The following is a 13,448-nucleotide window of genomic DNA, read 5'->3' as shown; positions in this document are numbered from 1 at the left end:
ATCATTTTTACAAAAGGAAACATGCAAATAGTTGACTGATAAAAATTAGTCAAGGAAAAAAAGTGTTCCTTGCTTTCCCAGCTAAGGTATTTTAAAAAAATTTTCATTCTTTTAAATGAAAGAAAAAAGTCATAAAATATCATGCTAAGAAGACTGGGATATGAGGTAGAAAAGCAAGGTGGTGCTTGTCTTTATGTCTGTCACCTTCTTCTGGAAGGTACAGCAGAGATGTTAGGTGAAAGCTTTGATTTGAATGCTTTCTTCATTTAATGTTTCAATCTTATTCTTGGTAAATGTTTCTAATAGATGATTTCTATGACCCTTTATTTCTAACATTTTATTTAGAATTGTAAGATTACACTGTGAAATTATACATTAAAATAAGTATTTTAATGTTTTTCCTCTCAGATTCTTACTACTTGTATTTGGAGTGTGGATCCTTTATATCCTCAAATTAAGTTACAGTGCTGAAGAATGTGACATGAAAAGAGTACATTATGTGGATCCTGAGCGTGTAAAGGTTTGATATTTTTAAATTTTTTTGCTTTATCTGCATTTTTGAAATTTTATTCCATATGTGAATTGATTTTTTTAAAAAGAAAATTCCCATGGTAGTGACATTTGACCTCTAAAATATTAAATATTTGCTATATAAGGTAATTGTTTAGTAAGAAAATAGTTTGTCTCTTCTTTTGTTATTCAGTGTCATTGAACCCCTCTATTTTTTTCTTCAGGCTCTTCTATCCTTCCCAGCCTTCCTAATCAGTATTTATAGTTTCCTGGGACATTTCCCAGAAATGCGTCTGTGGCCAGTTTAGTTTAGGGAAGCACTGGATCAAGACATTGAACTGGTTCCTTTAGGTTGGATGAGCTAAACATATTTTAAGGATTACTACATGAACAGTTATGCTGTCATGAAAAATTTGAATGAGTTTTTTTTTCAAATTTTCAGTAAATTCCTTCAGTTACTGGGCCTGTTCTCCCCAAACTGAAATAACAAACAAATGACAATAACCATACCAGTAACAAAAAATCCCTACTTTCTTTTGTTCTTTCTACTCTTTTGAGCAATCTCTATCCTCTTTTCCCCCATCAAACTCTTTTTTAAAAAATGCTCTTGAAAAAGTAATCTTTGATAACAGGGTCATTATAAGGATTCAAAAAGAAAATATAAGGCACTTAGCATGGTTTCTGGCCTTTAGTAGGTACTTAATACACTTATTCCCTTCCCCCCCTTTCTTGCAGCATTTGGTTCTGTTGACTATTGGGATGAAGTGATCGCATTGAAGTCATAAGACCCAGTTGCCACAGTTGCTGTGTCTTTGTCTGAAGGGATAAGTCCACATATGATAAAATAGAAATCAGCACATGTCTAGGATAGGATTTGAACTTGTGCATTCCCCATTTTTACTAGTCCAGAAACTCCCTGAGGATGGAGATTGTCTTTCATTCATCTTTACATGGTTTCTGGTGCTTAACTCTGCCCATATTATATCTTCAATAAATATTTGCTGAATGATATCACATCCCTCAGGACAAATTTTAAGTGACATTTTACACATTAAAGCCAGTCATCTTTTCTATATTTTATGGAGTTGTTGTGGGCCTGAATACTGGAGAAACTGAAGAGGTATGATAGTCATAAGCTAGAGTTTGAGAAAAAGAGATCACTGGAGTGTTGGATGAGTTGGCAAGCCCTAGTCTTCTCTCTTTAAGACTATCCATCCCTCAGTCTTAGAATTCTCTTTTGTTAAGAATTTTTTCTTTTTTTTCCTTAAGATATGATTTCCAGTATTTCCATAGGAATTATTAACCCTTTATCAGTCTAGTCAGTTTGTTTTTAATTTTTTTTCCCCAACTCTTTACTTCTCATGTAGAACAGTAGTGCCAAGCTCAAAAAGAAACAGATTTCCATAAGGCACATATTGACTTAGAAAACCACAAATTAACATTTTCTGTATTGTATTTTACTTTTATTTATTTTGTTAAACATTTTCCAATTACATTTTAATGGTTTTATCCCATGATTTTTTAAAAAAGTGATTTTATACTCATCTGAAAACAACATAAAAATTACAATCTTTAAGCTAAGAACAAATAGAATGATTTTTTTTACATTCTCACAAAACCTCTAACAAATGATTTCAGGGGAGATACAGGTATCCTGCTATATTCTAAAGAGTGGTTTGCACCCCTTGTACCAGAAGGAAAGTTTAACATGAGAAATTGTACAATGAGAGGAAAGTTGTGTCACTTGTTCCTCAACCCTGTATCTGATCTCATCAAGAGCATTTGACAGGAGAACCATGGAGGATACTGGGAGAGAAGCAAGGCTTCTCTAAGGATGTTCTAAGAATCTCTAAACATCCATTATGGGATGTTTATTAACAGGATGCACCTTGTTAATAGAAGAGAATATATATTGTAGTGGTTGTGGTTTTTCTAGCTCTGTTCTTTCAAGAACTCCCTTAGTAGGCTCATTTTAGAAACCAATATCAGTCTCTCAAGGGAAGAAGCTCAAGCATTTTGAAAGTATAGCTCTAACATGACAGTATAACATTTCCTCTGGTATTGTGTGTGTGCGTAGTTGCCTGGAACCCATACAGCTCTGTACACAGCTTTTATTTGTTTAAGGCAGACCTTGATGAATCTTGTTTGTGTCCTGGACCCCCTTGATAATCTGGTGGAGTCTTCAGATCCCTCCTGAGAATCATATTTTAAATGCAATGGATTACAAAAGGAAACCAATTGTAATGAAATAAAGATGAAATTTTAACCCCATCCATGTTCACAGAGTTTTGGGGGGTTTGTGGACCCCAGGCTAAAGACAGTCAGCCCTAGGCAAAATTTCAAGTATATGTGATTGGATTTCAATATTTTCTTTCTGCATCCTTTTCCTCTGTTGGTATAGTGAGTGCCTCTTCTTCCTGAGGGAGTGTGTGTGTGTGTGTGTGTGTGTGTGAGAGAGAGAGAGAGAGAGAGAGAGAGAGAGAGAGAGAGAGAGATAAGGCAGACAGATAGATAGAGAAAGAGACAGGAGGGAGAAAGACAACAGAGAGAGACCCCGCAGAAAGAAAGAAACAAAGAGAGTGGGGAGAGAACACTTATCCTAAGAGAGAAGAAAGAAAATGTGCCCTTTCTCTTCTCAGATATGTTATACCCTCAGGACATATTGCCTTGGAGACTGAGGGAGTGTTGAGAGTGCCTCTCTGGTTCAGACTACCACTGACTGGGGTCTGGCTGCCATTTTATTGTCAAGACTCAGGAATATAGACTGGAGCACTGAAGAATAGGAGATGGATGTGGACAGCAGCACCTCACAGGAAAGCTAAACATTGAGAATGATATGACTGTCTAGATCTTAGCCCTTTCCTTCATCCTTTTGAACCTAGTAGAGTGTCATGGAAGCTAAATTTGCCTTTAGGTTCTGCCTTAGTTGAGGCACAGGAAAACTGAATGAATACCTGAGTCCTGAGGTATCAATTTAGGACAATTCCTGCAACCTCAGCCTCCAGGGGCATGAGCACTGTGCTGACAAACCAGGTTGTCCAGGTGACGAGTGAGGCAGCTGTGAAGGTGAGGGAAAGGTCCTCTCTCCAAGCCTCCTAGCCCTTTGAGTCCCTCATCTGACTTTTCCATCTGCCCATCTTCCCTCCTTCCCTTTCCGGTATTCAGAAAGAAACAGAAAGATCACATAGTGTGATCTAGAGACTTAAAGGTCAGTTGGAGGAAGAGCTTCCTCCCTCTGAGTCTTAGCCCTTTCTTATAAAAGGGGAATAATAACACTTGCATCTCCTGTCTCCCTAGAGTGGTTTAGGGAGAGCTCTTTGTAAACTGCTGGCACTGTCTTTCCTGAGAGCTGTTATTTGTGACTTGATTTGAATGAGCCAGTTCTTGGGTCCAGCAGGTGCTGCTGCAGGTTGCACATCGTGCCTGGGCATCTCCTGGATGACATACCTGACTGGCATGCCAGAAACCCCAAGGTTCTAGAATCAGTTTTCTGAATGCCCCATAGTCCTTCCCCACCATCACAGGGCACTCTTGGCAAAGTGTTTTCTAACTTCCAGTACTTATATATGATCCCACTCCTCTCAGATTTCACTTTTTAACTCCACTTCCCTGTTGTCTGTCTGTCCCTCCCCTGTTCATCTGTCTAAAGTCTATTTTGTTGCCTTAAGCAACCCAGAATTTTGGGGACTGAGTCTTCTAGGAAGGGAATAGGGATGACTAGACTGGGTTCTGGAGAATGGAGAAGGAGAGAAGCAAAAGATGGGACCAGAAAGAAGGAAGACTAGGGAAGACTTAAGAAAGCTGCTTTAGGAGGAGAGGGAAGGGCAATCCAGGAGGGAGCTGGGAAATCCAGGAGGAGGCAGAATACTGCTCTTGGAATGAGTTGAACTTGGGTTTGAATCATGTCCCTGGCTATTTGACCATGGACTTTATTTAGCCTCTTGGCCTCAGTTTCCTCACCTGCCAAATAGGAATAATTGCAGTTTTGCAATCTGGTTCCAACATATCCTGGTTGAATGATCTGGGATTTCTCTAAGACAGGGAAGGTGTTGACATTCTAAATCAGAGATAGGAGACTTTTTCTGCCAAGAGTCATTTAGATATTTATAATATCATTTGCAGGCCATACAAAATTATCATTTTAAAAATTAGCCTGCTATATTTGGTCAAACATTTAATTAATTCACCCATTAAAAGCTCCCATATTTCTTGAATTTCGAGTCCTCCCTGCAGTTATCTCGGCAGTGCCAGACCCAATGACTTCATAGACAACCCATGGACTGGATGAATGTTCCCACTCCCTGTTTAGACAAAAGAAATCTCAAGTGTCCCCATCTTGTCTGCCTCCCAGGGTTGAGAGGAGTTTTAAACAAGTTGAATGGCAAGTCCAAATGTTCTCATTTGGACTGGAAGAAGTGAAGTGATTTAAATGGGGACACACAGATGGTAAATGTTTGAGACAGAAACAGAGCCAGGTCTTCCCAAGGCCAGCGCTTCCCATGCTCAACACCACCACATCACAGCCTCTTCTGGCCTGTTATTTGCTGCTGTGGATATTATCAGTTATTCAAGAATCAGATCAAGGACCTTTGTCCTTTGATGGATATGAATATTACTGTCCACATGATATGAGAACTAAGAATTCATTGACATTATTTATAGATTCTAGATGACTAATGAAGATTTCCTTAACACTGCAAAGTCTCAATTTGGTTGGAGAATTGTCATGTTTAGAAGTTATATTCATTTACATGAATTCTCTTTATTGTTTATCCTTAGTTATTATGGACCACAATAGTGAAAATTCAAAAAGAAACAAATTCCTGCAGGCCATATTTTGGCTTAGAAAATCACAAATTAACATTGTTTATATTATATTGTATTTTAACTTATTTTGTTAGACATTTCCCAGTTACGTTTGTATCTGGTTCAGTTTTGCCATGGCATTGTGACCTGGAGCCATGAGCTTAACAGCTCATATATAGCACAATTGATATTATACTTACCATTAAACATGTAGCTGCTGGCTACTTGAGTTAGGGTTCTGCCTATGAGGAATCATTATTCAGACTTGGGAAAGCCTAGGTGGAAATAAAACAAAAATTTATTTAAAAAGTTAAAAGATGGGGCGGCTAGGTAGCGCAGTGGATAAAGCATGGCCTTGGAGTCAGGAGTACCTGGGTTCAAATCCGGTCTCAGACACTTAATAATTACCTAGTTGTGTGGCCTTGGGCAAGCCACTTAACCCCATTTGCCTTACAAAAACCTAAAAAAAAAAGTTAAAAGACATAGGAAAGGATAGGGAGAGAGAGAGAGAGAGAGAGAGAGAGAGAGAGAGAGAGAGAGAGAGAGAGAGAAAAGAGCAGCCAAGCAGTGTTGGTTGGGCCCACAGGTCAGAGAAGACTGGTGGCCCTGAGCTAGAGTCCAACCCAGGTTTTTATGTTTTGCTGCTCATCCAGAGGGCAAAAAGTGAACTCCCTTTCTCTTACTGGACCAGGAATTAGGTAGAGGGTGAGGCCAAATTTTACATTAAACCATCAATGGTAAGTCAAGAATGGGGGGTCTCCATCCAAGCAGCCTTTAGGATTACAAATTGTTTCTGTTAGAATCATAATTCTCTACTTCTAGTCAATTTACATCCCCACCCAGTTTCTGGGTTCACAATTCTCTTCCTCTTTCCCCTGGATCAAACATGTGACAAAATAACTGTTTTATTTGATTCCAGCCTGCAATGAATGAATGAATGAATGAATGAATGAAACTCTCTGTTCCAGAGACATGGGGATTTGCTGGTTAATTAACTTCTTAACAAATGAAAAAAAATCCCTAACTCTTAACATGGTAATGTAGAACTTTAATTAGTTTTTTTTTAATAGCTGACTTTAAACTCTCTGAATTTTTTCTTTTTTCTTTATTTTATGGAGAAATCATAAATAGTATGCCTTGGATCGTAGGATTTAAAGCTGGAAGGGAGCTTAAAGACCAAATCCAGTTGATCTTTCATTTTACAAATGAAGAATTCACAGGGGTTAAGTGGCTTGCTCAAGAATATACAGTGGGATAACGGCTCAGCTAAAATTTGAATCCAGGTCTTCTGACTTCATATCTGAGCCTTCTCTGCGATATAATCTCTTAAGGACTACTTTGCCAAAGGCTTATAGTTTTGGTATTGGGAACTACTTTCAGTCAGGAGAGAGAGAGAGAGAGTGAGTGAAGAGAGTGGTGAGAGCTTGGTGAAGGTCTCCACATGTCAGAAATGCATCTTCTTTTCTGGTCTGGTCATACTCAAAGAGAAATTGAAGAACATTGCTCTGAAAAATATTTGGAAGAAAAGCAGGTAATCTCTTCTGCTTTCAACTCTAACATTTCATATTGTGTAAGACATTAGGAACTGGAAGTTTCCATGTAAGAAATAAGCACCGGGGAGCAGGCATCCTCCATATTAATTAGATGCAAGGGGATTGTCTTCCAGGGTGAAGTCAATCTTTAAGTTACTTTCCAATTTTCTAATTTTATTAGTACCTCTGCAAGTATATATTAGTAAGCCAAGAATGGACCAGTTGGGCTTTTGTTGTCAATTTGATGAGTGTTTATTGTTTTATCTTTCTAAGACAAAGTTCTCAGTTCCTTCAAGATGCTTTATTAAGCTTTGAGTAGCTCTATTAAAGTGGCGCCATAGCACAAAGAGCACTAGGCTGGAGTCAGCTTCCTAAGTTTAAATCTGGGCCCACACACTTAATTCGATGTAACTGGGCATTTCCTTAACTCTATTTGCCTCAGTTTCCTCATGTATAAAATGAGCTGGAGAGGGAACTGGCAAACCCACTGGGATTATGAAACATGAGAAAAGATCCAACAACCCTAGTTCTACTGAGAAGTTATAGATTCTCACTTCTCTGTTTTTTGGATAGTTGGAGAATGACATCATTGTGAATAGGTACAAAAGCAAATTATTTGTCCTACAGTTACCATGGCCCTAGGGCTACTTGAATTTTGCTTGTTGTTTCACATTCCTGTTAAATTCCTTGCTACTACAGGACAGGGGACTGTCTCCTGAAAAAACTGGGAAGTTCACATCTGTCTCTGGACAAAATTCAAGTGTGGCCTTGTTTACAGATAAAGCAGGGCGGGGGTGCTGAGTAAATTAATGTAGACTCATGGGAAAAAACACGTTTCACTGCTTTGGAACCTGAACAATAATGATAAGCAGGTCACCTTATTTCATAACTCACTTCTCTCATAGTTGAAGAAAGTGAATTAGAGAGATCATTAACCAAGATCACCCAGCTTTCTCATGGCAAACCTGAGACTATAATCTCTGGTTCCTGCTTCTGTCTTGGGAAGAGAATAAGCATTTATATAATCTTACTATATACTAAGCACTTTGGAAATATTCTATTTAAGTCTCATTGTCATTTTCCATGAAGGAAATTGAGGCAAACAAAAGTTAAGTGACTTGCCCAGGGTCACAGAGCTTGTAAGTGTCTGAGGCTGGATTTGAACTCAGGTCTTCCTGCTTCCAGGTCTGGTGCTTTATCCAGTGAAGTCACCTGGCTACCTCTGATACCCTTCTATTCAGGAGTTAGTGGAGGGGAACTGGCCATACTTGTGAGAAAGGAGTTGGAGTGAAACAAAGTTGTATCTACCCAAGGCCAAACACTTGGTAGGACTCTGAACCCTTGGTTCAGTCTTGGAGCCCTTCTGTTGGTCTATCTGGAGTCCAGCTTTTTTTGATTCTTCCTTAACTTCAGAAAGTCCCTTCTGCACTTTGCTTTAGGTCATCTCACTGATTGGTTTGTCCTTATCTCTGGCCTTTCACAGATAAAGCCTTTATTACTTTGGGTGGTGCTACCCCGATTAGATCTGGTCCCTCTCAATCTTAAATGGCCCAAGGGTAGATTCCACAGCGGTAATGTGCAAGCCTGGTCTTCTCAGTATTATTGAGGAAGCCCTTGGGTACAGAGACCTTGAAACTGTTAAGTTGTATGACCAGCTGACACAGTCATGAAGTAGATGTATATCCTTTGATGTTTTGTACAGGAAACTTTGTTTCTCATGGGATTATGGTGAGATCATCAATGCATAAGTCCCAAGGATATTGGTGAAGACTGGGGTTTTTTACATTTTTGTTTTTTGAAACCTGCCTGACTGAAGTGGATAGGAAACTTCTGTGGGATATGATAATATTTTACATTAAACCTGAAAAGTAAAGTCTTAAACATATAAACATAATATATATATATGTGATATATACATATATATATATATATTTTTAAATTCTCTATTTTAGAAATGCTTATAAAATTCTTAACATGGTTGGACTGTACTTTGCCTAATTTGTCATACATGGTAATTGATGTAAGACCATTGTCTTATTAGTGTACACTCATGAAAGAAATACTGCTTGATAATGTAGTCTACTTACAATTCCAAGTCACTAAGTTTTTTCCTCATATGTAAATCCTCTTAGTTAGCTTGAAAAATATATTTATTAGATGAAAAGAATCACATAGAAGATAGATCAGTCTTTATTGTTAAGATACTTGGTATTTATAACTGAGTACTTATAATATCTAAAACTTATTCTCAGATTGAATTGTTTTTTTTTCCCCATTCTAGAGAGCACAGAAATATGCTCGCCAAGTTTTGCAAGGGGAATGTCGACCCCATTTTGTGAAAAAGGAAATGGAGCGATTATTTAATCAGAGATATGACACAGACTCATCCCCTTTTGTAAAAGAAAATATGGAAATGAATGAAGATATATATAAATATGATCCTCCGTTTGGATTTCGCAAGTTCTCCAAGAAACTGCAAAACCTTTTAAAACTTTTGCCAGAGCATGATTTGCCTAAAAACTTGAAAGCAAAACATTGTAAACATTGTGTTGTTATTGGAAATGGTGGAATACTAAATGGACTCGGACTGGGCCACATATTGAATCAGTTTGATATTGTGATAAGGTATGTGCCAGCCTTCTATTAAAATTGAGTTTGTTTCTTAGAGAATTCCATTCGGAAGTCTTGTTGAGTCTTTACTGTACTAAATGTGTCGGGGACACCTTGAGTCCCTATTCCTAATTAGACAAAGGAGATACATATCCAATTACTGAAGACATCAGGTAATTACATATGTGTATATATGTATGTATGTATATATAATCTATATCTATGCAGTAGGAAGAATGACAGAAATGTGACAGAAGCAGCAGGGAGGCTCTTATTAGGAACTTGAAGAAAATAATGGGACCAAGTCAAGGCAGGTATTCAAGGACCTGGCCAAGGAGATTGAATTTGGTGCAGTTAGTTCTTAGACTGAGGAGCACCACTTCCTTACAGGGCCACCAGGGAGGGGAACTTTAGATTCCATCAAACTGAAAAGGTTTTGAGTTCAGACTTTACATTAGACTATGTTTGCTTCCTTAGGATTGACTGAGTGGAGTGTAGAAAAGTTTATCACCAGCAGATTGATCCCTGAATAATAAATTTTCTGATCACAATGACCCATGAAACAGATACAATCACCTTCTTTGAAGGGAAGGGTGTTAGGAAAAAGGGCAAAACAGGCTAAGAAGTAGTTAATGTTTGATGTGCTTCTAAGGAAATGGAACACTACAGTTTTGACATGCTCATTACCAATGTGAACATGAGGCTGAAAGAAGTCAAAAATCATTAAGCACTGTACATACAAAAAAAAAAGGCAAAAGGCAACTCAAGAAGCTCCCTATCTAATGGTGGAGACATAGGCTATTTTCAAAGATAGATACAGAATAAATTGGAGATAATTATCAAAGGGAAGGTACTAGAATTAGGGAGATCAAGAGAGGTGTTCTGCAGAAGGTGAGATTTTAATTGGACTTGAAGGAAGTCAGCAGATGGAGATGAAGAGGGAAAAAAATTCAAGCATAAGGGCAGCCATTGAAAATACCCCAAGTTGGGAGTTGAAAGAGGGACAGCATAGAAGGCCAATGTCACTTGATAATAGAACACATTTGGGGAGTAACATCTTAGAAGACATGAAAGATAGGAAGGGGCCAGATTTTGAACAGCTATGAATCCAAAGGGAGGATTTGATTCTGAAGGTGAGAGGGAGTCACTTTGATTGAATAGAAGGATGATAGAATCAGACTCACATTTGAGTTGGAACAGACTTGAGTTTGGAAGACCAATCAGAAGGCTATTGTAGTTGTGTTGGTGTGAGCAAATGAGGGCCTTAACTGGGATAATGGCAATGTCAGAGGAGAGATATAATGAAGACATAGTTGGATAGCTAGCTAGCTAGCTAGATAAGTAGATGGGTGAATGAATAGGTAGGTAAATAGAGATGATATAATGAAGGTAGAATCAACAGGACTTGGCAATAAATTAGATGTGGGGCTGAGAGAGAGGAATTGAGGTTGACATTTAAGTTTCAAGCTTGAGTAAGTGAAAGGATAGTGGTGCCCTTTAACAAGACTAGGAGAGTTAGGAAGAGTTGAGAGAAAAGGTCCAACGTGAGAACTGAGAGAAGAAATGTGAAAGAGAATAGAGTAGTTGAAAATTTATCAATGGATGCCAAGAGGTAAAGAAGAATGAGTACCTAGAGACAGAAAGACTATTCCCAGGTTTTCCTTAGAGTGGGTAACCAACCTTTCATGGCTCATTCAGTCATTTGACCTTGTGTCTGTGAAAAGCTTGAGCAGAAAAACCACTGTGAAGATAATCATATTTAATGCATTGCTGAAGATAAAAAAAGAGAAAAATTTTCTCAAAAACTTCACAGAGGTCTCTATACCAAATTACCATGTTCCTAAATAAGCAGTGATTTTACTTCCTGGCCAAGGTCACTTAACTCTCCTGCCATCTCCTTGTTAGTCACCATACCAGACTAGAAAGCAAGCCCAAAGGATATGAACCCTTTATCCCCAGAACAGGGAATGAACAGGATGGTCCCCCTGGTGATTGCTTCGGTCACTCACTACTATAATATGGCTCACTCAGCTTCAGTATGTTACTATATGCCAGCTCTCCCCTACTTTTTTTTTTTTAGGTTTTTCAAGGCAGTGGGGTTAAGTGACTTGCCCAAGGGCCACACGGCTAGGTCATTATTAAGTGTCTGAGGTCAGATTTGAACCCAGGTACTCCTGACTCCCAAGGCTGTTGCTCTATTCACTGCGCCACCTAGCCGCCCCCTCTCCCCTGCTTTTCACCCTTGATTTCTAGTTCTGGGATAATAATCAAATCAACTGGCATTGCTCTTATTGTCCTTGTTCTCAAAGAAGACCATGATATCAGGGAATCGATGCCATGACAAGCACATGAATTGGATTTGAGTGAGGGGATACTGTGCTAAAGTCGCCAGCCTCACTTTCTCTTCCAGAGCCATGGGGATCCAGTGGCCAGATATGAATCAGGACAACTGGAGATGGCCCTGGATGTGAGGCAATTGTCATTGCTTTTAGGGTGTGTGTGACCAGTCTATTCTCCTATGGCTCCACTTGCCATCTCTGTACTTTTCCAATTAAAATAACCCTCCTTATATGGAATCTCTTCCTTGAATAAGATATTTTTAAAGCTCTTGGTGGTGTCTGGAATATAACTACTTCCCCCTTCCTTTCTTCTGCCCTTTCCTCCTTCCTTCTTTCTTTTTCTCCTTCCTTCCTTCCTTCCTACCTTCCTTCCTTCCTCTACTCCCTCCCTTCCTTCCTTTCTTTTATTAGAGTCAACTCCTTGAGACAGGAACCGTCATTTCTTTTGAATTTATATCTTGAGAACTTAGAACAAAATTTGGAAAGAAGTTAGAGGTCATCTAGTCCAACCTCTTCAGTTTTTCAGATGAGGAAAATGAAGCCCCAAAATGTTTAAAGAACTTTCCTTAATATCCCCCAGGCTTTCCCCATTGTACAGTGCCCTCTGGATCACAAAAACTCCTTCCAAAAGAAAACAATTTCACACCATAAATAAAACTATCTTTACAGAGAGGATATGACACCCAATATCCACCCCAAATCCACTATTGATTATGGTCATCTACTGATTAAAGCAAAGTCAAAATAAAACCAAATGAAAAGAAAATCTTTTGTCCTGTTTCCAGGTCAATTCATTTAAACAAACTGTTAGTACCAGAAAAAAAGGAAATTGGAGAAAGTAAAGTCATTGACTCTGATTATCACCATTCCTGAGATAAGATCAATTTACATAATTTACATAAGCCAACCAGAAAGCTAAAGGAACCCAGAAACTGGCTCAGTCAGCAATAGTAACTACAGGCAGCACTGATTGGAGTTCAAGCTCTTTTATCAAATTATTCTAGAGGAGGATGGCAGAAAATTGTGATCAGTGTTGCCTTATAAAACCATAAAAGTCAGTATATGGTAAAACAAACAGAGGAAAACTTGGCATTAAATTTAATGAAAACCAAGGTATCCCCAAAATATTAAGAGATTTAGTTCTTTTCAACAAAGCCTTGACAAGGGGCTACAACTGGGGGTTAAAGGGAGAAAAGAATAGTAACCCATTCTCCTCAAGGAGATTCTAATCTTCTGTGAGAAGATAACACTAAAACAAAGAAGATAATTTGAGGACACTAGCAATTAGAGGGATCAGGAAAGGCTTCACTGAGGAACAAGCCCCTGAATCAAGCTTTGAAGGAAGATAAGGTTTCCAAGAAACAGAGGTGAGAAAGGAATGTATTCCATGCTTGTGGGATGAAGTTTGTGCAAATACACAAAGCAACAGAAAGGAATGTTGAGTATGAAGACTGATTTTGGTTAAAAGTGTAAGTTTATGAGGGAGAGTCAGGTGAAATAAGATGACAGTCCAATTGTGGAGGTCCTTAAGTTCCAGGCTAAGGAATTTGTATTTTACCCTAAAGCTAGATTTGCTAAAAGCAAAGCAGGGGAGTGAGTGACATAGTTAAATAGCAACTTTGTGGAGAATGCATGGGAAAAAAGATAAGCC

General features: G+C 38.5%; 1 protein-coding gene across 10 annotated transcripts in view; it reads left to right on the top strand.

The window, feature by feature from the left end:
* ST3GAL5 (ST3 beta-galactoside alpha-2,3-sialyltransferase 5) overlaps positions 1-13,448 on the top strand; it is a 74,031-nt gene that overhangs the window by 40,177 nt on the left and 20,406 nt on the right. For all 10 annotated transcript variants that reach the window (XM_074196698.1, XM_074196634.1, XM_074196644.1 and 7 more), the window contains 2 exons: positions 409-520; positions 9,130-9,473. In XM_074196698.1, the coding sequence (XP_074052799.1) occupies positions 409-520; positions 9,130-9,473 (456 nt within the window). The remainder of the gene's footprint in view (positions 1-408; positions 521-9,129; positions 9,474-13,448) is intronic.

Source organism: Macrotis lagotis, chromosome 1, assembly GCF_037893015.1.
Source record: "Macrotis lagotis isolate mMagLag1 chromosome 1, bilby.v1.9.chrom.fasta, whole genome shotgun sequence".
NCBI classification, from domain to species: Eukaryota; Metazoa; Chordata; class Mammalia; order Peramelemorphia; family Peramelidae; genus Macrotis; species Macrotis lagotis.
This window is presented reverse-complemented; position numbering and strand designations above follow the sequence as displayed.